The 25,911-nt window shown below is 44.0% G+C and overlaps 1 protein-coding gene across 2 annotated transcripts in view; it reads left to right on the top strand.

Moving 5' to 3' along the window:
* The window catches only part of hyx (cell division cycle 73 hyrax), a 162,939-nt gene that overhangs the window by 72,893 nt on the left and 64,135 nt on the right, over positions 1-25,911 (top strand). For both annotated transcript variants that reach the window (XM_037413200.2, XM_075880437.1), the window contains exons 8-11: positions 7,310-7,411; positions 11,418-11,493; positions 16,098-16,268; positions 25,727-25,814. In XM_037413200.2, coding sequence (XP_037269097.1) covers positions 7,310-7,411; positions 11,418-11,493; positions 16,098-16,268; positions 25,727-25,814 — 437 coding nt within the window. The remainder of the gene's footprint in view (positions 1-7,309; positions 7,412-11,417; positions 11,494-16,097; positions 16,269-25,726; positions 25,815-25,911) is intronic.

Raw genomic sequence — 25,911 nt, 5'->3', positions numbered from 1 at the left:
GCCTTGGTACATAACCATCAGTTCAAGTTCACCTTGTACCGGCAGTCTTCCCGCGAAGCATGAAAGGCTAAGCTGTGAAGGTCTCAATTTCGGCCAGTGCTTACGATGTTCTTCGAAAAAGTTCTGGCTATGACACCACAGGGGATCTTGTGTCCACTTCATTGTCAGCTCCACACCGGCTTAATTGAACACACAGCAAATTGGCGGCTCGAGGCTGTTCTTTTGTTCTGGCAGCAACGTCCAGATATGAGCATTCGCATTGCAGTCTTCCGAGCTTGTTTCTTGCACTGTGCATAATGCTTTTCCCTGTAAGCCCGATGCAGTGAAACCTGCTTCCCTGCTTCAGCAGCTGGAACACATTCTTGCAATATGCCCACGCTGACCACTCTCATAACGCGCATTGTTCCAGCTGCAGCTGCAGCTGTTAGCTTCGTGTTTAAAACTTCCACATCTTCCGTATTCCCAGCCACCTGCGATTTCAGCTCTTTCTGTGAAAGGTGTTCGTCGAGGCACCTGCATTTTCAAGAGTGGTGTTGCTTCAGCTGAAATGCTTTGTGCATCGTCTTCCGCGGCTTCGGCAGATGTTACTATTGCTATGGCTTCTTCTAGCGTTAGCTCTTTCTTCGCTAGCAGCTGTTTTCTTACTGCACGTGAGCGTGCACCGCAAACAATGCTGTCCCGGATCACTCTGTCATGGGAGCTGCCAAAGTTGCAGTTGTCTGCATGGCAGCGGATGTCGATGAGAAACGCACAAACCGATTCACCATCCAGTTGAGAGTGGCTGAAGAACTTGTAGCTCTCTGCGATTTCGTTGTGTTTGGGGTCATAGTACTCATTCAAGGTTTTCGTAACTTCATTGTAAGTCAAGGTATTTGGCTTTCAGGGAGCTACTCTTCCGGCAAGAACTTGAATGGTCTGCGTGCTCAGCACAGCCACAAAAAGTGCTCTCTTCTTGTTCGATTCTGTAATGCCGCTTGCTTTGAAGTAAGCTTCTACTTTGATCATATACGAGTTTCACTTTGCTGTCGTCAAAACTCTGAAGCATCTGGAAAGCCATGGACGTTGTCGGCAAGGCTGTCAGCAAGGTCCGAGTGTTAGGCTCTGCTTTGACTTTGTGGGTGTCGATGCGACTCGTCGCCACTGTTACGTCGCCACGGCCTACTGGACATGGCACGAAAGGAACACATGCTCCCACGGTTTGAGAACAGGCAAAGGAATGATGTTTATTATCTGCAGTAGTGTGTTAATAAAAGATCGGGGGGGGGGGGGGGGGGAGGAAGAAAACAGAGCATAGAACTTCACGCGTGCGCTGTGGACAGCCAGTCTATGACAGATATCGATACAACACAAGCAATGACATCGCACTAGCGGGCTAGCCGCAGTGTGCTTCGTCGCAAGCAACTAATCAAGTCACCCAATGGTGCCTTAACTACGGTTAGGCATATTGTGCATCGGCAACTAATCAAGTCACCCAATGGTGTTTTAACTACGGTTAGGCATATTGTACATCGGTCACGGACCGACCAGCTGAACTCGTCACGCAGCGGCTGCGCGTTCAGCCCCAAAATGCAAGATTGAACACGTTGCGCACAGATTTATCGTCGCTGAGCTTAAGCATTGCGCATCGTCATTGAATGCCGTCACCTAGCATATCGCTTGCAGACTTCCCGGACTCTGAGACCCAGCGTGATTGAACACGTTGCACGCAGATTTGTCGTCGCTGAGCCTAAGCATTGCGCATCGTCATTCAAGGCCGTCACCTAGCATATCGCTTGCCGACTTCCCGGACTCTGCGACCCAGCATATCACGGTGAAATAAAGCACTGATGATGCAATGCTAAGAGCACTTGAGCTGCGCTTCGTATCGTCAAGAGCTTTCGTGAATATTCCGAAATAATGAAAGCCTTGCAGATTACACTCTATGTGACCAGGTGAATGATAAATTATATCACAGGCGAGGTTTACAATTGATCTTGAGTGAAGCAAGAGATTAGTATATATCTGCCAACTTTGCATTTTGAATAAGCTTCTCAAATTCCTATTCCTATGTCTTAGCTATAGCAGCATGCAGCGATGCTACCGCGGCGCCAAACTGCACTGAATCGCCCTGGCTTGGACATGCTGCTACATTTCATCAAAATTTTGCGAGTCTGCGCTCAACCTGTGCCAAAGGGCGTGCTCCGACTTTCAGAAACAAGACTACTTGAGGTTCTCTCGTTGGAAATGACATCGTGTGCAGGTGCAAGACACAACCCGAGCCAAGCCAAGTCAAACTGGGCCAAATGTCACTGTTGGAACCATGATGGTTAGGACGCAGTGAATGCCCGATTTTTCGGACATTTAGAGACCGGCAAATTGTCTGAAAAAAGCTTCATGACTTTTTATTCCGCTAAAGTAATCAAATCGCCACAGCCCCGTCTGAAATAGCTGTAATGCCTCCTAGAGTACTTTTATTAGGCATTTTGGGTCTTGCTCAGGCTGTTGTAAAAACATTCAGGATCTACCAGCGTCCATTTGCAAATACAGTCGAATCTCAATAATTCGAACTCGAAGGGGCCCATAAATTTGTTCGAATTAAAAGAAGTTGGAATTAATGAAAGCTAAATAAACAGAGGGCTCTCCATGCTGTGGCGCATGCACATTGAGCCAACTCACGAGAGTGAAGTTTCGGAATACTTAAATTTATTCACAAATCACAGGACATCTGTGATTGAATTAATCGGTGATGTGCGTCTGCACACGGTTTCCCTTGCAGCGAGTCAATCAGTTTCGCACGCATCTTGCAAAGCATTTCACTTCTGCTTCAGCCTTCTCCTGGCCAGAGAAGTTGTGCGCGGAAATGTCCAGCGCCGACAGTCTTCAAAGACGATGACAACGATGACTGCGTAGTGGAGCCGAAAGGCGCAGCATGGGCAGCACGTGACGAGAAAGGAGGAGCGTCTCCACCCGGAGAGGTGTGGCAGCTTGGACTAGTTGGTATGACATGACGATAGTTACAGCGCGAGAACAGAACGACGACACAGAGTCAAGAAGGTCCTTCGTGTCCTTCTTGTCTCTGTGTCGTCGTTCTGTTCTCGCGCTATAACTATCGCCATGCGGAGAGAAGCAGATCAGCGTTTGAGAGAAAACCAAGACTCCAGCGTTTGAGAGAAACCAAGGAGAATGGTTATGTGGCAGGGGGCACCGGCGCATGAGAGAACTCCCCCCCCCCCCTCTCAAGGGCTGCAGAAGATAATGCCTTTTTCCTTTCCTTAACCACACATACATTCAACCCCGAAACAGCTTTTTTTTTTCCTCTCTCTCTTCGCACGCGGTATTGGAAGGAGAAGAGTTTTTACGTGGCAGGGACGGAAAAGTGAGAAGCGTGACACAAGCGTGTCGCAGATCAGCATTTGAGAGAGAGCAAACATTCCACCGGAGCCTTTTCTTTCCTTTTTCTTTTCTTCGCGTGCAGCGTTGAGGTGTCGCAGGTGCTGCCGGGGGATTGGATGGGGTGCTGAGAGCATTTTCGGAGCGCGGTATGTTCGAATTAACCTTCGCTAGCGCTTGCGCGTTCGAATTACCGGGCGTTTTCGCCCATTGGAATACACATAGCTTTGACGGGACCTCATCGTGAGTTCGAATTACCCGGAAGTTCGAATCAAGCGTGTTCGAATTAATGAGATTCGACTGTAGTATGTGTTGCGTGATGAGTGCCGCCGATATCAGCGAAGCGCGGAATAAGTTGCGGAGTTATCGCATAGAGTGTGGAAACGATGACGCAGAACATACAGAATCTGGAACAAAGCAACAATACTCTTCTGGACGTACGCGATGCATGTGTGCTCTTGGAAGATGCACCATTCTACGAAAATCTCTGGCAACACCCAGCACTTGCTGCCACACGAGACCGATTGTTCCTAGTTGTGTGAAAAATCAGCTACACAGCTAACGCTGTTCCTACCGAGGTGCTTTTGTATGCACGTGTTTGTCATAAAAAAGTGTTCTTGATACCTATTCCGTTCTTGATAGCACACCGGCATGGCAATGGCGAGCAGCTTTCATTCGTGAAGGCGCACTTAGCTGTCTGTGTGGTTAACTTGACCGATTCACACAGATAGGCATCGTGGACGGCGGCGCGCGAGTGATTGAAAGTGTGCAGTACACCAACAACAACTGGGCCACATGGAGTAACAAGCAGTTAGCTGAAGATGCTTACCATCAAGCAATTAAGTCTTACTGGCATGTTCGCCACATTGCTGCCGTCACGCCTCTGATCGTTTCCGGTGCTTATCCGTTAGACATTGCCTCACTCGATGCAGATACCCTTAGAAGTTTTTATCAGCTTCACCCCACAGCACTTGTGCATTGTGGCAAAGCCGACTTTCAAACATTACTGTGACGTCCGACTTTTGAAAGCGCTCGTTTAAGTCTATGAGGTCACAGACGAAGCAAAGGTAGGGACTTTAAGTAATGCTCTTTTATACCTGGAATGTCAACTGAAATCCCCCAAAAAATCGAACGCGAAAAAGTTTGAGTGTCAAAAATTTCAGATGTTCTTATTTATAAACGTTGATAGCGCTTGTGATGCTGTCATGAAATCACCTGAATTTGCAAGCATGTCTGAAAAATCTGGCTTCCAAAAAATCGGCAGTCAGCTGATCTTCAATCACGTTATAATGAAATGCTATGGTTTTAAATTTTATCATTGGCTTTGTCTATTAAATATGGTCAGGTTATCTGTCGGTGATATAATTTTTTTTTTACTCTATTATGCTTGAATAGCATGCAGCACATTTCAATTTTATCATTCGTGCATCATAAACACTGTATTCAAAAAGCGGCAGGAAAGGGTGGATCAAAGCTTGCAACGAAAAAATCCGTAAACAGTGGTTGGGGAGGGGGGGGGTCGGGCCTGCGTTTTGACAAGCGTACTTATTTTCTCAAGCCTAGCAAGACAAGACCGCTTGTCGTAACGTCGGCTCAACACAACCCCCTGTTTATGGATTTTTTTGTGAACACAATAGGTGTCTTAAAATTGACTCTAGCAATATCTGCTCTGAAAGGCAGTTTTGTCTGTTCTAAAAGCTGCTCCAAAAGCTGCTCCAAAGCAGCCTAAGCTAGTTACCTTGTTACTCACCCTGTTATTTGGGAGGAAGGGATAGACCGTTGTGATGAGGGCCACTCTTTGTTAGTATCAAAAAAGATGATTCAATGAATAAATGCAATCAAGAGTGCTAAATATGCTTTTGATAGCATCAATACAAGAATGCAATTTGTAATGGTATATGGCCTAATCAGACCATAATATCTTACTTTCAGTCATGTCTGTTACACCACTTCATACAAAAAAACTTGGTTTAAGATCTATGCAACATGTTCTTTGTAGTCAGAGAAGGAATCTAAGAAAAAGAAGGGATAGACTGTTGTGATGAGGGCCACTCTTTGTTGTTAGTATCAAAAAAGATGATTCAATGATTAAATGCAATCAAGAGTGCTAATTAAGCTATTGATAGCATCATTACAAGAAAGCTTGCAAATTGTAATGGCATATGGCCTAATCAGATCATATCTTACTTTCAGTCATGTCTTTACAGATCATATCTTACTTTCAGTCATGTCTGTTACACCACTTCATACAAAACACTTGGTTTAAGATCCATACAACATGTTCTTTGTAGTCAGAGAAGGATCTTAAAAAAAAAAAGAAAGGGAACAAAGGCACAACAAATGTGCAAGAAGTTCGACATCATAAAACATGCCGAAGCTCATATTCTTTTCACCTCAAACTGAAGGCAGTACATTGAAGATTATGACCACTGTGACTTTTGGTAATGGAATATCGTTGGCACAGCTTCAAAAGTCATTTTCTCGAAACAACTTTTCTTGGCTCTTGTTTCACTTGTTCCGCTGATTTCTCGGCAATCGCTGCGTCAATTTCAGTTCTGTCTTAAGCTCTATATTCCTTTAAGTACAGTACAGGGCATAACAACATTGTTTTTTCATTATGGCCTTTTGATAATTAGCTATATGACATGTCGCGCACAGTCTCATTGCCTGTTGCACAATAAACTCAAGAAAAATGAGAAGTAAAAAAAATTGTGTTGCAAATGAAAAATCTGATTGTCATGCTCTCAATTGGGCATCTTAGAATGCATAGCGCTTTGAACGAGTTTTCTATTATGTTTTTTAAGCGAGCTAGACTTGGAACTAGACCACAAAGAGAAATATATTATACATCGAATAGTTGCAAAATATGTTCATGAAATTTCAAGTGTAGCGATAAAAAAACATTTCTAACAAGTGTGCCATTTTTTTTCAAAATCCATTAAGAGTGAGTAAAGTTGCGAAGAAGTCCCTTTTTAATACAAGGAAACAAAAATATTCCATTACTAAATCATCGACCACGCACAGCAATCAACGATTATATGGCCAGGGTACATCGGGTCGTTCATGTTTTTGCTGTCAGAGACGCCACAGGTCATCTTTCACGACTTTCAGTGAAAAAATAAAAATATAAATTATGTCTCATGAAAAAAATCAAGAGGTGGTTTGAGTCAATATGACGAACGATCTATTTATCAGTGGAGTCATATCATTTAATGTGCTGGGCAGCTGTCGGTCTCTCTATTGTACACCTATTCATTTATATAGAATACTTTGTGATTTTTGGTAATTTAAACTCAGATCGAAGAGAATTCAAATACTATGATATATGTTCGAATATTTGAAGCATTCGAATATTTGTGCAAGCCTACTCATTACCCTTTATGGGAGAGAGATAAGCACACTGTGAACTGCCATTTGTGCATGCCTGCATCCTAAATCATTCCTTTTTTACCTACACAATTGAAAGAAGCATGTTTTAATCCCTTATAGACCTTGCATCATGCAGTGAGGGCTTTCAAGCAGCAGTAGTGTCTTCAAAGAGTTCGCCTATGGTGTTGCCAGCATATGCTAATTTATGCATGTTCTCACTCTGTAGCCCACCCAAGAATGCATGCAAGGCTATAGTAGCATCCAGTATTGTCTTCTAGGTATTGCATGGGTACCATGCGCTGTATGGTTATCTGTGCCAGAATAATGCAAGTGGGTCGTTAAAAGGTGAACATTTTGGCAGCACTCATTTTTTGGCTTCGTTTGGAGTGGCATTTAGTAGCTCGAGATCGGACAGCTGCTGTTTGGGATCACCTACACAGGCCATCACAGAACATAGAATGTACCCTTATTCCTGCGTCGAACTTAAATCTATGGCGCTACTACCTTGTACGACCAGTGGACTGTTCAGTGGCATTTAAGCTCCTATAAAAGTGGCCTTTCTTCTCTGCAGAATTTCGCCAAGTCCATTTTCCCAATCCTCCAGTCAATCAAAATGCGGGAGGACGGCATCACCACCAAGCAGGCTCAACCTGAAGCCAATCAACCACCCAAAGTAAGCATCTCACTGATAGACGAGTGTGTGGGCTGCTGCACAGAAGTGCAAATCTTCGGTTATTTTCCGAAGCAGTGTTCTCTATGATACATCTGGCATATTCTTACAGCCGCTTTGGCTTGCATGAAAATAATCCAGAGCCTACATTTAGTCAGTGCCAGAGAATGCATACCCGAGCTGAATGTGCGTTCACTCACCACAGCAATCTAAGTCCGTTAAAGGCAACGTGCCACTACTTTCATAGCTTGCGTAATGAACCCACCTTTTTTTTCAGAAAAGTTGATGCCGATTTGGGGGAGGGTTCATTACGCGGGAGAAAAAAGTCACTGGAGCTATAAAAATAACAGCAAAAATTTCGCATGATTGTTTTGGTCGGTGAAATGCATCTTTTTCGCAGCCCAAAGTTCTTGTTTTCTTTCGTAGCAAACGCGCACGGATCGATGCTGAAATGTCGTCCAGCCGCTCGGTTCCCATGCTCAAGCGCATGCAGCCGTATAGCTAGCATAGTGGTTCAACGCGCCCTGCGCAGCAGGTGTCCAACTAAAAAAGAAATCCAACAACGAAAACTCGGCGTCAGATGGCGGTGCACCGACACTATGCATGCACAACTTGTCATCGGCACTGTGGGGGCGGTTGTGCTTTGCATCGCCTGTGAGATGATTGGCGCGTAGCGTGTTTTTATGCCGCGCGCCCCCCATCTTAGAGGCCATGCGCTTTGGTTCTTGCTGTGTTTTCGTGCCGCTATAAGCAAAAAAGGTTTCTCCTACATTCGGCAGATGGCGCTCTATCGCAAAAGGCGCAACTTTCAAATTTTGATTGATGTCGTCCGCGCTCGTGCTGCTCGCAACTGTTTAGCATCGTTGCCTATGTTCTGACTTTTATTGCATCATTATTTTGTGACATAATGGCTTGATTTAACATTGTTTCGATCGTCAATGGCACTGGCTACCATACCAAAATAAAATGAACAGATATATTAAAGTATGTTTTCTTTCTTCAAAGACCAAGATGGGGGTGGGTTCATTATGAAAGTGAATTCATTACTCGAGTAAATACAGTACATCTTGCTGCAAGTGCCTTGGCAACAAGAGGAACCAGACTCTGCGACAATTTATCTTGGCATTATAGCGAAGGCTACAGAGGCCTTCACTCATCCGTGTTGTCGTGCAAGTAGTGCGGTAGCTTGCGGCTGATTTCTGTTTGGCTCGCCCGCATTTACGCGTTTGAAATCGAATAATTATTTCAATGTTTTAGTCTAAATTTGATTGCCATGTTGTGGGTGCACACTGACCCACTAGGTCATGGACGCCATGTTTACTTTGGGAAACGGGTGTGCTTAAATGGTGGTGCTGTCTGAAAATTGAAAGAAAGGCATTCTTTCAAAGTGAAAAATAACTATTTTACCTACAAATTCCCTGAGCTGTCAGTCTCATAATGAATAAACAGCGCTTGTTTCAGAAAGGCCAAGAATATAAATACCAGTAAGCTTATGTAGTACTATTTTATGACACGGTAGCAAGCATGCGCTTTGGTTCTACAACGCTGTGAAGCAAAGCGGATTTTAGGTTTGAAGCTAATTTAAAGTGAACAGTGATTTTGATCGAATAATTTTGAATTGAATTCGAATAGTATATATCATGCATTATAAGAAAATTGGCATATTTGTACAGCCTAACTAACCTGCATAGAATTTTTAAAAATTTAAACAAGGCCTGTGCAAATGCCTTTTTTTTTGTTCGAAGGAACATGAAACAACTTTGAATAGTAACAGGACGTGACTTCCTGTAGAATGCAAGCAATAACCTTCAAATTATGTTCATTTTAACATTTTTAATACTTAGAGCATATAAGCTAGTGTAACAAGCTTTTAGCCTGTAAAAATGTCGAATTGATGGGAGCGTATGATGCTTATTTAAGAGGGGACATGGGTCTTGGTGAGGAAAAAACGCCCCCAAAATTTGATTTTTCAATTTTGTGATTTTCGTTCTCTTCATATCATCGCACGCCTGCCAGTGAAAAATCAGTTGAAATGATGCGCATTTAACCCAAATAAATTGTATTTATACGTAGCAGCACTTGGTTTCACTTACGAAAGCGCCAAAAACGGCCATGTTTTGCCTTGCTCATCTCGCGTTAACCACTCGTCAAAACGCGGCCATCTTAGCCTCATTCGAAAGAGTATCTTTTCGGCTTGAGTTCCTGCCGAAAGCAAACCTCCAATGCTGCTGCCAATGTGCGCTACCAGGCAAAAACAAGCAAAAGAATCACACCATATCATTGGCCAATGGCAATCATGTGTGCGATTGGTGCTTTTTGATTGGAGAACGTGGACTGACAAAACTGGCTACCATGCGTGTGCGGCCTCTACTTGCTTGTTCATCGCCATTTCTGAAAGTTTTGCAATCGGAATCGAGATGCCGAACTGTGCTCGTAAGTTTTGCACGCTGCATCAATTCGGTAAGTGGCGCAAAAAACGTGCCACACAGCCCGAGGAGTCAGCAGCAGCTACATCGGCACAGCCGAGTAGGACAGTTGATGGGCAGATGCCACGGTGAAGTAGCCTAACACAAAGGCAGCCACCGATCGCTACAGCTTCTAGCAGTGGCAACACGCGTCCACGGTGCCATAAATCATCACAGTTGTCAACAGATATCTCTGATCACACCTCGGTGGAGAGGATGCCGCAATGAAGCGGCAGTGCAACACACATAAAGACTGTGATCGGGATGGCGTCCACGGTGGTGTCGGAATCGACTGATCACGGTGATAAGCCAGGAAACAACGTCGTCGCTCGTAATTACGACGGTGGACAAGGTTGTTGCTGCAGAAGACCTTGCAGCCACAGAAAGCATGGCGGTGATTGCAATCGCTGCCTCCCCTACTGCAGGTATGTGAGATTGAGCGGACTGTGCAAGGATAGACGATACATTTTTTACCTCGGCTGACTGGAATATCATCGAGCGTCATGCACAACAGAAAGCAGCGGAGCTATCCTCGATCTCGGCACAAAATGAGTGTTCTCGCGAGTGAGTGCGGTACCGGAAGTTCGTCAGCCACAACGCATACAATTGTTGACCTTGACATGGTAAACAGGTTACTTCACGAATGTTCTTCTTGCCTAGGGCGCTGTGGACAGCTGGCTATTAAACGCGACGGACGCGAGTCAAAGCTTCAGTGCTGTAACTGTGGGGAATGTGGCTCAAAATGGAGTTCGCAACTAGTTGGTGCTAACAATAACTGCAACCTGTTCGAGATCAACGTTTACACGGCGTGTGAGCACAGGAAACGGGCAGACTGCACTGAACGACATCTTTGCCTCTATGGGGGTTTCACTCCCAGGTCATCGTACGAAGACCTACTTGCAGTACCTAAAAACGAAGCTCCAGCCCGCAGCAACGAGAGCTTGTGCCTATCATATGGCTAAATGTGCCGCAAAAGTGAAGAGCCTCTCCAAGGACCCTAATTTTGGCAACCATGGAAATGTTGCAGTCTGTTTTGATGGAAGCTGGCACACAAGAGGACACACCTGTGGCCTCCATAATAGATGTTTTTTCAGGATATGTGCCTGACTATGTAGGGCTGTGTAGTTTTTGCCTCAGCTGAGAATGTGGCCCAAAACTCGTCTGCCCGAATAAGCACTGAATATTTAGTAAAAAACCACTGAATTTTTTTGGTTTTATGAGAAAGCAAAAATTCTAATTAACAGTGATCTGTGACCCGAGAAATCTGCTCCCAAACTAAATTTTGATGCTCCGAAATACACTTTTTGGTGCTTCAGAGCTGCTTCAAAATTCCCCTTTTACTGCTCCACATCTGCTCTGAAACCATAATATTCCTGCTCCCAAAGCTGCTCCAAAAGACTGAAACACACTTCCACCCCTGTGAGTGCATTAATAGAGTTTGTCACCCAGCAGCTAGTGTCTACCTACATTCACTTTCTTTGTTGTAAAGCCAGTGAAAATGAGTGGTGACTATTTTTGTGTATGCGGGTGTTTTCTCCATGCAGGCCACACCAGTGCGTGCTATGCCGCAACCAGCTGTTTACAACCGATACGATCAGGAACGTTTCAGGGGCAAAGAAGGTAGGCGATGCACAAATGTTTGGACCTAGCCTTCTTACTTTGTATTGTGTCTTGTTTGTATAAGCTATGATGAAGCTCCTAAAGTGCACATGCCGCCAATCCTCACTGAGTCGACGCAACATGCTGCTTGCCGCAATTGCTGTGGACAAAACCGCAGTACACGTGATCATAAATAGCAACAGTGGAGTCTGAGTGAGAGTTAAAGGGGGACGTGGCAATCAAAACTATCTTTGTTATTTATGAAGCTAAAATGATGAAATTTGGCACACCCGATATGATTTGTTATGCTGATATCATAACTGAAATCAGTTTTGAGCTATCTCTTGTAGTTTTTTAGTTACGGCACTTGATATAGTCTCATTGTCATCCCAAAATTAATCAATGAATTAGACAAAATATAGTCAAAATTTTTTATTGAGCATATTCAGAAGGGCCCACTGGGTGCCGTAAAGTTATTCCTTAATTTTTTTAATGTCCACACGAGCACAGAAAAAAATTTTTGAAATGTCCTATAGATATTTTCTTAACGACAACTTTTGCGAAAATAGAATTATACAAATTTTTATGACGGCCGGATAAAAATGAATAACGTTATAGCGCTCACAAATGTTTCAGGGTCTAAGTGCAAAAAAACAGAATCATTTTGTCTTCATTAGCTATGAAGTAGCACTTGGATGACCGACAGCAACTGCACAAAAAATGGAAGCTGAGAAAACGGAGCTCAAAGTTTTATTCCATGAAAGCAGTTAAACATTAACTTTGAACACCTAAAACCCGCCTGGGATGTATTCCTTTGCCTCTGCAGAGGCATTTTGTTTTGATTTTAATCCAGTTTTTTGCTTCTTTGGAGCAGTTTCGTGCACTTTGGTCGCCTTTTTCATGCGCCGTGCGTACTTTTCAGCAGCGCGCCGCAGGGAGCACGATCCTGGAGTGCACCCAAGTTGTGGTGTGATCTCTTGTAGTGCTTTTCCACAGCCAGCATTAAAACGGTAAACTGCACCTGCCACAGAACTCTCAACATTTAGGAGAGAGGCAAACTGTGTTTTGGATTGGAGCGACCAAATCACATTGTTGAGAGATTCAATGGCATTTTGAGTTCTGCCCTGCTGGCATCTTTCTAGAAGTTTCCTTGCTGAAAGGCGCTTATATATAGACAGGAGTGCTGCCCGAACATGTGCAGGAAGCTGCAGCTTGTGTGCAGGTGCTAGTTCCCCTGAGGCTGCCGCAGCATTAAACTTACACCACGAGTTCACTCCAGTAGGGCAGTGCTCATGGCGTGGCTCATATCAGTGGATGTAACATGGTAAAAAGTAGCCATGATGGCCTTTTCCATGGCTGGCACATCGTTTGGGTTACTTTTGATGGCCCATTCATAATAGTTGGTGAGCTTTTTAATTAAGCCTTGTGAGAGGCGGCCTCTTCCGCTCATGCCGAGCTCTCAGTCCTTGCTCTTGTTTTTCTCAACCAGGTTGTGCAAAGCCGTGCCCATTCTTTTTTTACATCGTTCACACATTCTTTCTTTTGTATGGCTATAAAGCCATACACCTTATCCTCACTGAGGGCACTATACATGCGGCTATCGCCATCGCAAAGGATATTTGTATAGTGGGGCAGATGTTTTTGGAGTGATCGCTGAAACATGGTCTTTGCCGCAATTGTTTCCATCTGCCCTGCATTTGCCGCCGTGTTTTTTTGACACTGTGGTTCATGTTTTTCATACCACTCCAAGTATCCACTGTCTTGAGGCTTTGGTCCGAGAGCACAGCCTTGGCAGTAGTTGGAGAGCACACAGTGGTCCAAGACAAGGCCAGAGTATAACTCGATGACACAGCCAACACCGATGTGGCTTGTGTGGCCCCTTGTCATCCAAGTGCCATCGTAGATGATGTCAATGTTCCTTGGGGAAGATCCAAGGTCCCCATATATCTGACGCACCTTCTCTGCACTTGCTGCCTCTATTGCTGTGGCTGCAGATGCAGTGGCAGGGTGGCTACGCTTGCAGTGCAGCCTCCTCTAGAACTTACGATGCAGTCCCCTATGCGAAATTTTCATGTGGGAAAAAATATCGTTCAGTGCAGTTTGATTTTTGACAACAGACTGCACAGCTCTCACCGCACGAACGTTTATTTCAAATGGATTGATCTGCTGAGGACCAGCACATCTTGGGGATGACCACTTATTACTTGTTATCCCACAGTGGTCGTATATCACTGCCATTTTTGTTGCGAGCCCGAGGCATAGTCCAGTTTCAAAACGAACTGGGGCCCTCCCACACTGGTGACAGCGAAATTCGGACAGCAGTTTGTCCATCATCACTTTGTTTACAATAAAAAATGATGCCTCGAGAGCAACATTATCGCACTTTTGCCATCGTTCATTAGTTGAAATTTCCTCTTCGTGGCCGGAGTATCAGATAATGCATTCAAAGCGTCTGCTCGCATTTCTTCTCGTCGCGCAATCTCTTCAGCAGTGAGAGTTGGAGCCGAAGTCCGCTGTTTAATACTTGATGCGCGAACATCTGTGGTTGCCAATGTCACGTTGCCGTTGCTTGCAGAAGCGCGGTCTCCACTGCTTGTGGACGCGTCAAGGCCGCACGCGAACTCGTCAACTCAGCACGGGGACACATCAATACCACACGCGGACGCGTCGCGAACACCGGACGCGCCGTCAGCCCTGCCCGCGGTCAGTTCGTAACCAGCTCATATGGATGCACTGTCACGGTCACACATGGGTGAGCTTTCCCGATCTCCCATGTGCTCCGGCGTTTCCTGCTCGGCGAGGTCAGCGGCATTCACTTCTGTGTCCAGCTTTCTCCTTTTATTCCACGGCTTTCCCGATCTCCCACGTGCTCCGGCGTTTCCTGCTCGGCGAGGTCAGCGGCATTCACTTCTGTGTCCAGCTTTCTCCTTTTATTCCACGGCTTTCGCCGTTTCCTGTACGCGTGGGCCGTTCGGTACTTTGCTCTTTTGGGGCTCATCGCAGAACTCACGTGCTTGGTTGCGACGATCAAGACGGGAATGAACAAAACACGTAGCTCACTCTCGCGCAAATGCACGCGAAAGCCATTCAAAACTTATACAACCAATAGGAGCGCGCCATGTGCCCCCACGTGACTATTGCAGCCAGTGGTGATGCCACTTTTGCTCTTCTTTTTGCTCGCTTTTGCTGGTTTTATTTTTCGTTGAAGGAATATGGCGCTGCAACTATCTTCAGCTCCGATCTCTCCTCTTCACAATGACACCAAGATGGCGGCGCTCCGTCGTGTGAAAGCCGTGGAATTTTCGATGCGGTGGCACCTTCCAAAGCCCGATTTTCTCGCGGTTTTCGATGATAACACACATATAAAGTGCTGTTTTCTCGATTGTTATTGTATATTTCGTTATAATATTTCACCACGAGGTAGAAGAATGTCTGAGAATCACGAAAAAAAATTAATCCAAAATTCGAAAATTTTGACCAAATTGATCGTTCTCATTGCCGCGTCCCCCCTTAATGTTGCAAACAGTGCATGCAGTTCCCAGACCAGAGGATGAGTCATAAACACCAGATTTTTCCCAGCTGTTGTGGTCTCTGCATGAAATTTTAAAGCAACAAAATTTTGCAACAACGAACTTTGTTATGGTACAGTTGAAATCTTTTATTAAAGACATGTTGCCGGGAACAATTCGAGTCTTCTATGGGAGATGTCTCTCTAAGCACGGCACCATGTATGCATTTTTCTATCAATGCCTGTTTACACGCCTGTGCGTGTACACAGGCATTCTCATCACGCAGTCGCACAGGCACAGGCACATGAGAAGCTCATACAACACGGTACGAGCTTCTCATCACGCAGTCACACATGATATCGTGACATTCCACGGCCACTCCGTACTAGGACTTCATTAGTGATGCACTAGTGGTCATTTTGAATGTTTTGGTGACGTACAAGCAGCCATTTTGGAAGTTTTGGTACCAGACATCATCACCGTGACGTCAAGCTAGTGTCGACGCTGGTAGGTGTGCTATGAGAAAATTGACTTCAATATCGAAATAAAGTATCTTGCCAGTATTTGCCGAACCCTACACTTGCTCGTAGTTCTCCCTGTATAGCACTATAAACACACCTCCTAAAAATAGTGTTAGTACCTCCATGAGTGTGTGTTGCTTTTTCTTTGCCCTCACTATCTATAGTTGGCGAAAGCAAATTGTACCCACAGATGTGTACAGATCACCAAAATGAGGAGTTACTTATACCAGAAGCTTACAAGATTTCTCGTAGAAGAGTGCCAGAAGCAAAGAAATTGTTCTTCTGATGAAGCAGGGCATTATACCAGAAGCTTACTGGATTTGTTGTTAAAGAGTGCCAGAAGCAAAGAAATTGTTCTTGTGATAAAGCAGCGCATCGAAGTATACAAAAACAGACACATGTAAAGAACGCAGCCGTGTGTATGTGTTTTGGTATCCTTCTTTGCACTGCTTCATCAAAAGATCATGGCTTGCCGAATAGCCTATAAGAAAGAAATTGTGGCTTGACTAGCAACGTATTTACTCGTGTGTGTTTTATACCTCCACTTCGTCAATCTGCAATACGCTTGTCTTTGTACATTTCTTGTTCACTGCAGAGACGGAGGGCTTCAAAATTGACACAATGGGTACATACCACGGCATGAACTTGAAGTCGGTGACCGAGGGCAGCCACCCTAAGCGGCCTGTACCCTCGGCCACTCCAACACCAGCCGCCCATGCCACCGCCCCTGTGGCTCCACCTGTGGCCCGGCCATTACTAAAGAGAGGTGAGAAAAGTTGGCTTGGCCTTTTTTGGTTGTGCATACAAGCTTGCACAATACTCATAAATTTGTAGTGCAGGGTAGAAGGCCTTGTGGCATTTGTTCAGTGACGTCCTTATTCACGGCCATTTTAACTAAAGCTATGTTGGAAGTCCCAGCAGGTAAATGGTTTGGTAATGTCTCATCGTAGGCACCCCGAAGTGTTATGCATGGGGGTATTGGGGAGCGGGTAGTTTCATAGGAAGATCTTTTGTATTTTCTGGATGAGAGAGGCTAGTATTTGAAGGAGAACCAGTCATAGGAAAACAGGTCAAGTGGTGCTTTGCTAGACTAAACCTTCCACTGCGATGTTTGATCCCCTCTTCTCTGGGAGCATACTCATGAACTGGTGTACTGGGCTTTCTTAGAGCTGTGCTAGGTCTGGGCAAAGATACTTTAAAATTGTATCGTTATACAATACAAGATATTCAAAAAATAAGTATTGGAGATACAGATACAAGGTACTTCCGCAAAACTTGTATTCTATACGATACTTGCCGATTGTATCTCAAGATACTTTTTGTTGTTATAGACTTTCACTATGTAGTAGCAAACGTGTGGGGACTAAGACAAGGGCTTGAAAACTTCTGAAACGTGCCCAGTTTTATTTTAATGAAATATTTGTTGCTATCTCAAAAGTTTTATTTCCCTAGAACTTATTAGGCTTTGATTTAGCTGCTTCACCGCGCAGCTCTGTAGACACTTCGCTGATAGCGGTTCTTGCTTGTCAGTTGTGCAATTGATGGGAGTTGCTGCTGAGCTTGCCGACCAGCTAGCGGATCTAATTGCACGAGATTCAATAAAAAGCCCTCGCATGATGGCGTAAATGCCAGTGTGCAGTTTTAGCTTGCCCATAAAAGATTGTTTTGCAATACTGAATCACTGCTATACAGTAGCAACAAATCAGAGACATTTATTGTGGAACATTGTGTATAGAAGCAGGTCTACATAGTGCCTATAAAGCTGCAATTACTTTTTTTATTGTTCTTATTATCCAGCGTGAACTATCTGTTATCTTTATATTCACTTATGTGTAAACAATTGTCTTGAGGGAGAGGACAGAAAGGCCACAGACCTATTGTGCTGTCACGTTGTGGTGACTATGAAGAAAGCAGCAGTCACTCTGGTAGAAATGAAACTAATGAGTTAACTTGTGGCCAGAAAACTAACTGGTTCAAAGTACAAGAGAAACATTCTGTGCTCTGATAGTGGCAATAGGTGTCGTTGGACTTTGGTAGTCTGATCATTTGCAGAACACGTTTTGTATAAATTTATACAGCAGTGATCGTACCTTACAGCATTATCGCTCGTTCATGCGTAAGGTCACAAATTATGAAGTGTGTGTGTACTACACGTAATCTGAATAATAGTTGTTCAGTTTTTACGTCCTAAAACTATGGTATGATAATGAAAACCACAGAAATGGAGGGCTCCGGAAATGTTGAACACGTGGTGTTCTTCAATGTGAAAGCAAATCTAAGCACATGCGCCTCTAGCATTTCACCTCCATCGACATGCGGCCGCCGCAGCAGAATTTGCGCGTTGCCTTCGCAGCACAATCCGAATCAATCTCAAAGTTCGCGAAACATTGCGGGTGGCTGGCGTCGAGTAGTCTTAAGTTTTTGTGGCTTAGACCCAATCACACTAAAAAAAGAAAAGTGTGTGTGGCACCACAGTTGCACAAATCGTGGTGGGACAATGCCGCTATTCACGCTATTGCCGTCTATAGCTAGGATTACGTGGCAATTAGTAATAGTTAAAAATGGGGAGGACTAAACAAAGAAAATGATTACAGTCGAATCTCATTATTTCGAACACGCTTAATTCGAACTCACAATAAGGTCCCGTCAAAACTATGTGTATTCCAATGGGTGAAAACGCCCGGTGATTCGAACGCCCAAGCACTTCCGACGATTAATTCGAACATACTGCACTTCGAAAATGCTCTCACAACCCCGTCCAATCCCACCGCAGCACCTGCGACACCTCAACGCTGCCCGCGAAGGAAATGAAAAGAAAGAAAAGGCTGGGGTGGAATGTTTGCTCTCTCTCAAATGCCGATCTGCGACGCACCCGTGTCACGTATCTCCCTTTTCCGTCCCTGCCACATAAAGACCCTTCTCCTTTCAACGTCCCTGGCAAAGAGAGAGGAAAAAAAAGAAAACCGTCGCTGGGTTGAATGATTGTGTGGTTGAAGGGAAAAAAACGGCACTATGTTCTGCAGCCCTTGCCCCTTGTGGGAGCAGGGCTGTGCGCCTTGAAGGGAGGGGGGGCTCTCTCACGCGCCAGTGCCATGCTTCTCCCTTTCCCTTCCCTGCCACACGTAACCCTTCTCCTCTGAACAACCCAAGCGAAGAGAGCAAAAAAAAAAAAAAAAAGCTGCCAAGGAGTGTTGGTTTTCTCTAAAATGCCGATCTTCTTTTCTCCGCATGGAGATGCTTCTTCATTCGCCTCAAGTGCTGGCCACGCTGCGGCTGCGTAGCGTAGAGCGGGAGGCTCTGCTACGCAGCAGTCATTGTTGTCGTCGTCTTTAGAAAGTGTCGGATGCTGGCGAATGCTGAAGCTGAAGTAGAAATGCTTTGCAAGCTGCGTGCGAAATTGATTGACTCGCTGCAAGGCAAACGTGTGCAGACGTGCATCACCGATTACTTCAATTAATACCAAACGTCCTGTGATTTGTGAGTAAATGCAAGTCATCTTAACCTTCCCCCTCGTGTGTTAGCTCAATGCACATGCGCCACTGCATGGAGAGCCCTCTGTTTATTTAGCTTTCATGAATTCGAACAAATTTTCAGACCCCTTCGAGTTTGAATTATCGAGATTCGACTGTATAACTAGAATAAAAAAAGCCGTTCTGTTTCAAGCATTCGTGGTGAATATGTAGACATGCACAATGCAGGTGGAACTCCAATAGCTATGGCCATTAAGCGTAAAGTGTCGTCAACTTACCTGTTAAAATAAGACAATAAAAAACTTGTTATTATGGAAAATCACCTGAAATGGCTCGTTGGGACATTCGTATGAGAACGACCATCTTACATAACAATGTTTCTCGTATCCCTTTAGTGAGATCCTTATTATTGACATCAGGCCGGTGTGCTCGGATTTGGGTGCACGTTAAAGAACCCCAGGTGGTCGAAATTTTCGGAGCCCTCCACTATGGCGTCTCTCATAATCATATGGTGGTTTTCCGGACGTTAAACCCCACAAATCAATCAATTATTATTGACATCATTATGATACAAACTGAATTTGGACATTTTGCCAAGCAGTAAGCAGAATGTTTGGTGTTGTATACTCATTGTAACCCACACATTGACATATTTGTTTCCCATATCGCCTTAGCAGAAGAGTAAACCAAAGCAAATATAAATGTGTAAGTAGTAGCCAAAATAGTGCAGACAACTAAAGGTAAGGATAAAACAGAAAGCTTACTTTGCTTGTACTTTAAAAAAAGGCTTATTGCACTCACGAGACCGCAGAAAACCGGTTCAGAGGACTAGGTGATTTATGGATGCAAGGGAAAGAGAACTGAGAAAGCTCTTGTTCTGATAATCGTATTATAATTTCAAAAGCCCTTTAAATAGAAACAGCAGGAAGAAAGTGTCAAGATATCACCTGATGGGTATACATGCTTGTTCTATTATATAGAATGTCACTATACCGGTGGTGCTGCAGTTCCGGGCTGGAGAGCGCCATCAGAATTTGTGCGCTCGTCGCCTCACGCATTGTGCTACACAGTGCTTGCAAGTTGCTATGGGTGTGCAGTTTCACGGCTCTGAAAAGCAGCTCTGAAAAAAAAACTAAGAAGGGAAGAAACCTCGAAAACAAAAGGCACATGGCCAAGCACGGGAACATAGTTTCTGCCAAGACCACGCTAGCTCTGCTGTGCTAATTTGCTTCCCCAAAAGGGACGGGCACACCTCATCGCCTGCCCTGCCTGGTGGAGTCTGACACGATAAAATGATGTCTCTGCCCTTAGTTTTATTAAGGTGGCCTTATGGCAAGAGGGCCAGCCTAAGCAGCGGAGTTTAGTCAGCGATTAAGGTTTGGCACGATATAGCGTTGCGACCGCAGTATCTTGTATCTTAAAATACACGATACATTATCGAATACAGTGGACTTCATTAAACGAAACTTGGTTGAATAGAAAAGACGCGTAAATGAAACTATCCAGGCACATTTGGTTGGTCTCCTATATATTATTGTTAAAAAGTTTCGGGCAATCGGAACATTTTTTTTGTTTACGTCAGTTAAATGGAACTAAAACGGGCAAAATCCGTGAACGGCGGAAGTGACCACGGCAGTCTAGAAACCATGAAACAAATGCCAAAGTTAGCCTAGCCTAGCCAAGTCAATCCAGCGATTGCACATGTCTGCACACGTGGAGCACCAATCGGAGTCTTGTCGTAAACTTAAAGACAGCCTTAAGGAACCTATAGCTGAAGTTCAAGATGAGGACCTGTGCTCAAGTAGTGATGAGATGGCGTGTGATCCCGAGCTCATTTCAGTGGCTGATATTGCAGCAAGTGATGCCGTCATCCTGTTGCAGTGCTACTTTGAACACGATGGTGGCACAGAGTTCCTGCCCAGTAATGCACTCCTACTATGTGAGATAGTGCTTGACCAAGGCGGAGCAAATTTTTATCACCTCCTTTTTTTCAGAGTCGGGAATATTAGCAACATTTTTTTTTTAATCAACTGTAGTAGTATTGTATACTTCAAAATTTGTTTGTTCAGTCAGCGACAGTTGGTGCTTTTGAAATAAAGTAATATTTAATTCATTTTGTGGGCTTTGCTTAAATGAAACTTCTCATAAATAGAACAAATTTTCTTGCCCCTTCGAGTTCTGTTTAAAAGGAGTCCACTGTATAACAAAAATACAGATACAGATACTAGTCTTGCGAGACGTATCCCCATACAGATACAAAATGCCTAAAGAGTATCTAGGATAGTATCTCAGATACATGAACCTTCGATACTGCCCAGTGCATAGCTGTGCGAATAGAAAAATTTTGGGTGTGAAGTGAATTCGATTGGTTTGCATGATCCAGTCTGCGCTGCAGTATGTACTCAGTATCATGCCACTTTGCTTGTAGACTTCTAATGTGAGCTTTATACAGTAGAACCTAGATACGTTCCCACTTAATGGGATTTCCCAGCTCCTACGTTTGAAATTGCAAGAACTAGAAATGGGGGGGTGGGGGGGGCATAGAGCTATGTGTTAATACGTTTCGCTTAATACGTTAATGGAAAATACGAATATTTGACAGCAACGTTCCGCAGGCAAAACTTCTCATTCAGGTGTGGAACAAAACTGTTTTCGCATGCTTGTAAAGCGCCAAGTGGTGACGAAGGTTCCTTTGCTGCGCTCAATTGTTACCCCTTTATCCCCCACGTCTTCTCTTACACTCAATCATCCCCTCCACGCTTTCTTTGAATGTCTAGTCGCCCTTTCCATTACTCCTGCAGCTGTTTGTAAACCAGACAAAGACCCGTCTGAGCCGTCAAGGTTTTCAAATGGTTTTCAAAAAATGCTTTTATTTTATGTAGCACAGTGTTTTTTTTTCTCAGCTGGCACCTTGGCACGATTTTTCTAAGCACTGCAAAGCCTTCATCTGTAGCACGGTATGTGAAAATGCGATCGTCCCACACTACAACAGCTGAGAGAACACTACTTAGTTAAGGGGGCAGACTGGTCTTTGGGACCAAAAGGGGACAAAAAATTCATTTTTTAAAATTGACATATTTGGTTTTTGCAAGTATTTTTCTCTCTGCAAATTTTCACACACCAGAAAGTGGTAATTTTTTTGTAATGTCATTCCAACTGTCCAGATTCTTGGTGCTGTTAACATGCAGAACCTGCAAAAAAATGGGGAACCCACTTCGAAGCTTTTTTATAATTTTCGAACACCTGTTAGAAGCTCTGCTACGATTTAGTGGCTAAGGTACTCGGCTGCTGACCCGCAGGTCGCGGGATCAAATCCCGGCTGTGTCGGCTGCATTTTCGATGGAGGCGGAAATGTTGTAGGCCCGTGTACTCAGATTTGGGTGCACGTTAAAGAACCCCAGGTGGTCAAAATTTTCGGAGCCCTCCACTACAGCGTCTCTCATAATCATATGGTGGTTTTGGGACGTTAAACCCCACAAATCAATCAAGCTCTGCTACGAATTTATGAGCACCTTTATGAGGATTGCCAAACATGTGCACCATTATTGTTGCTTTTTAAAGAAGCTGTGTGTTTTCAGCTTTTTTTTTTTTTTTTCATTTTATCCAAGAAATGAAATTTACGACAGTTCAATTTAGAGGCCTCAGTATCACTGGAGCTAGGGCTGGTACAACAATAATTCTTTTTGCTATGGAAACCTGTATGTGTGTAGAATGCAAGTATGGGAGCAAAGTTTGGAGCCCAAGCCATTTTAATTAATTACTCATCAAAATTGTAACACAATTCCAACTGCTTTTGAAAATTGATAGTTCATTTTACTGTTAAATAACCAAGAAAGGCCTAAAAGCAAAAAATTCTTCCATACTTTCAATCTATAGTCATTAGTCTTTGTTGGCATATCTTAAATATCACTTTCAATTAAGCACTTTTTTTCTATGGCAGCCTTAAACAACAGGAGGTGAACTTAAGTTATCTCAGAAACATGAGGAGTTACAGGAAAACTAATTAAGTATTTGAATTTGGTAGACAAAACCGCATAATCCTGTGCTGTTTTATCAAGCTCACCGAAAAAATAAACAAAAAAAAATGTGTAAGACCAGTCTGCCCCCTTAACCATCACGTCAGCATGAGACGCTGGTGCTGCCTTCGCTACACAACGGGCCGCTACATCTGCCTCCTCTCCCGACCTCGTCTCGCGGGCTGCTTGCATCTGCCAGCTTGTTTTTCAAGATTTATGAAGCCATGCACATTTAAGTATATTAGCCACGCACCTTTCAGTGGGAAAGATGCGAATGCGACGTGCCTATCTTCCCCCACTAATTCCCATGTCATTAGCACAAGATGCGTGCCCCGCTGTGTTATCAGGGTGTCTGAAACTATGCAGGTTAACCTCCATCAGAAAGGAGCACTGCCCAACAAGAGTCGTCATCAGGGCCTCTGTGATTGTCGCTACTTTGAGGAGGAAAAAAAATAATTGGACACGTGCAGGTCGGGCCTTATACATGGCTGCACATTGCTCAGTACTTCGCAATTTTAGACAGTAGCGTCCAGCATGGCGGTGGGGAAGTGCAAGCCCTTGTCAATTAAGGTGAAGCGAAATATCCTTCGACGGCAGTTTGCATCGGAGGATACAGAGCGCAGCGAAAACAACGCTGTGGTGTGTGCGTCTGATGATGACATTGATGAGGAGTTCCTCTTCACCGATGCCGATGCAACCTTCACCGGGTTCGTCTCGATAGACGACAATGTTCCTACTTGCGTGCTGAAAAGTGTCGCGAGATTGTCACGAAGTAGGTTTGGGGTAACGCAGCGAAAGAGGTGGAGGACGAGGCACTGGAAGACAGCAGCAAGAACAAAAGTGGGCACGGACTGGCCAACTTCGTTGAAGCTGTTGCTGGGCTGGAAGCTTACAAAGCTTCTTTTGCACGAAAAATAATGAAAATGTGGACAAGGGTCAAGAAGGGGTGCAGAAGGAGCTTTTCTGGTCTAAGGGTGAGAGGCAGCAGCAGAAAATTACTGTTTTTTAAGAAATTTTTTTTTTGCACTTACACTTCCATATAAGCTTGTCAGCCTCAATTTTTGCTGGATTCGGCCTGTATGTTTTCCCAGATTGTACGTTTATCTTCTGCCCTTTTTTTTTTGTTTTGAAAAGGTATCATCGAGGTTCCACTGTATAACCAAAATGCTTAGTGTTAGGAGAGGTGTGCTGAGCAACTTACATGGTGTTTACTTTAGGCAGTTGATGATTGATGGTCCTAGGCTATAAATATTCTTCACAAGTTGCACTTAATTCTTTTGAGCAGTGTGCTGGCCGCCTAGACCATGTAAGTATTTATTTACAGAAAAGCATGTTTAGTTACCTAATAGATTTCATTCTCATAAAAGAACAATGACAAATGGCTGAGCAGTTGAAACTGAAAGGGAGAAATAAGCTCACTTTTTGATATCTATTGCTGTGTAGAGGTGGCACCTTTGCTTGTGGAGTTAATTTTACGTGTCTAGCCCTTGTTCATTTCTTAGAGTGTGCATTCTAAGAAATTGTCACCACAAAGCCAGTCTGCCACAACTGTGTTGAAGCTTTTTTTATCCTGCCACAGGCAACTTTGACTGCCTTTGTAACATGGTTAACTTTCAACTGGGACCTCTGTTGGCGTCAATGCATATTCTGGGAAATTGATCCTACCGCTAACGTGAAATTTTATCTCAGTTTTACTCAATTGCAGTTCAGTGTATCTCATGTGACATTGATGTTAGGTTATGGTAAGGGAACCAATTCATCTTGTTTGGAAATAATTGATCCTAATTTTAATGAACCTGAGTCAGTATGATCATTGCTTCATTTTTAATCCAATGTAGTTAAATAAAAACTTAATTTTATAGTGAAAAAGCAGGTAAGCTGAGCTGTTGGTACTACTGGCTGTACAGTCGCTCGGACTGCACTCGCAGTGTAGTAACATTCGTTGCCTAGCTATTCAAATGTTCCCTATTCTTGAGTCGTAAAACACGGTTGTTTGATTGCAGTAACTGTGTGAAATCTCATATTAAGTACTTTTTTTTGTACATTCTCTGTGTGTTCTAAGGCTCTAGCTCTAAATATGACTTCCTGTCTGCAACTCTGCAGGTTAACCTCCACCAGAAACGAGAGTCGTCGTCAAGACCTCAGTGATTGTCGCTACTGTGAGGAGAGAAAAAAAATATGAGAATATGCGTCTGGCCCCGTACGTAGCTGCAAGTTGCTCTGTAGTTCGAGATTCGAGATACTTGCATCCAGCATGGTGGTGGGGAAGCGCAAGTCCTTGTCAATTAAAGCAAAGCTGAATATCTTACGTGCACCCCAAGTACATATTTGGAAACATTGCATTGCAGTCCTTCCTAGCGATTAGCGCAGTACTGCCCAATGACACTTAATTTGGCTTTGTTAGGGCTGCTTTCATGTTAATATTGTGTAATAATAGTCATAATAATAAGTTTGTTATACTTTCTGAATTGCTGAGAGGTGGAAAATGGTATCGACTATAAGGTGGAGGAGCACAAGTGTTCTAGGCAATGGAGCTAATTATGACGATTGAAGGGTTGAAAAAGTTTGAATTGTGAGGCTTCTTGCCATACAGGTTGTTTCTGATGCAAACTGTGCTACAGGTTTTTTGGGGAAGACGTTGTAGTTTGTTGGATGAAGCTATTTTTTTTAATGCACCAGTTACGGCTACATACTCATGCAGGCTCATGGAATCTGGGCTTTGCAAATGTTTCTTACAGTGTCACGGACACCTATCATCATTATTCCGGCAGCCACAACCTCACTCATCACCATGTACAATGCAAAGGATATCCTGCAAGACCTGAGGTGAGGGACCCAGAATAAAGTTTCTGATTCGGTGTTGATAGGAGTTGTAATTATAGTGGCTTCACTGTACCTGGTAAGCACTAGAAAGTGAGGTATT

Source organism: Rhipicephalus microplus, chromosome X, assembly GCF_043290135.1.
Source record: "Rhipicephalus microplus isolate Deutch F79 chromosome X, USDA_Rmic, whole genome shotgun sequence".
Classification (NCBI taxonomy): domain Eukaryota; kingdom Metazoa; phylum Arthropoda; class Arachnida; order Ixodida; family Ixodidae; genus Rhipicephalus; species Rhipicephalus microplus.
Note: the sequence above shows the minus strand (reverse complement) of the source record. Positions and strands in the feature narration are given on the sequence as shown.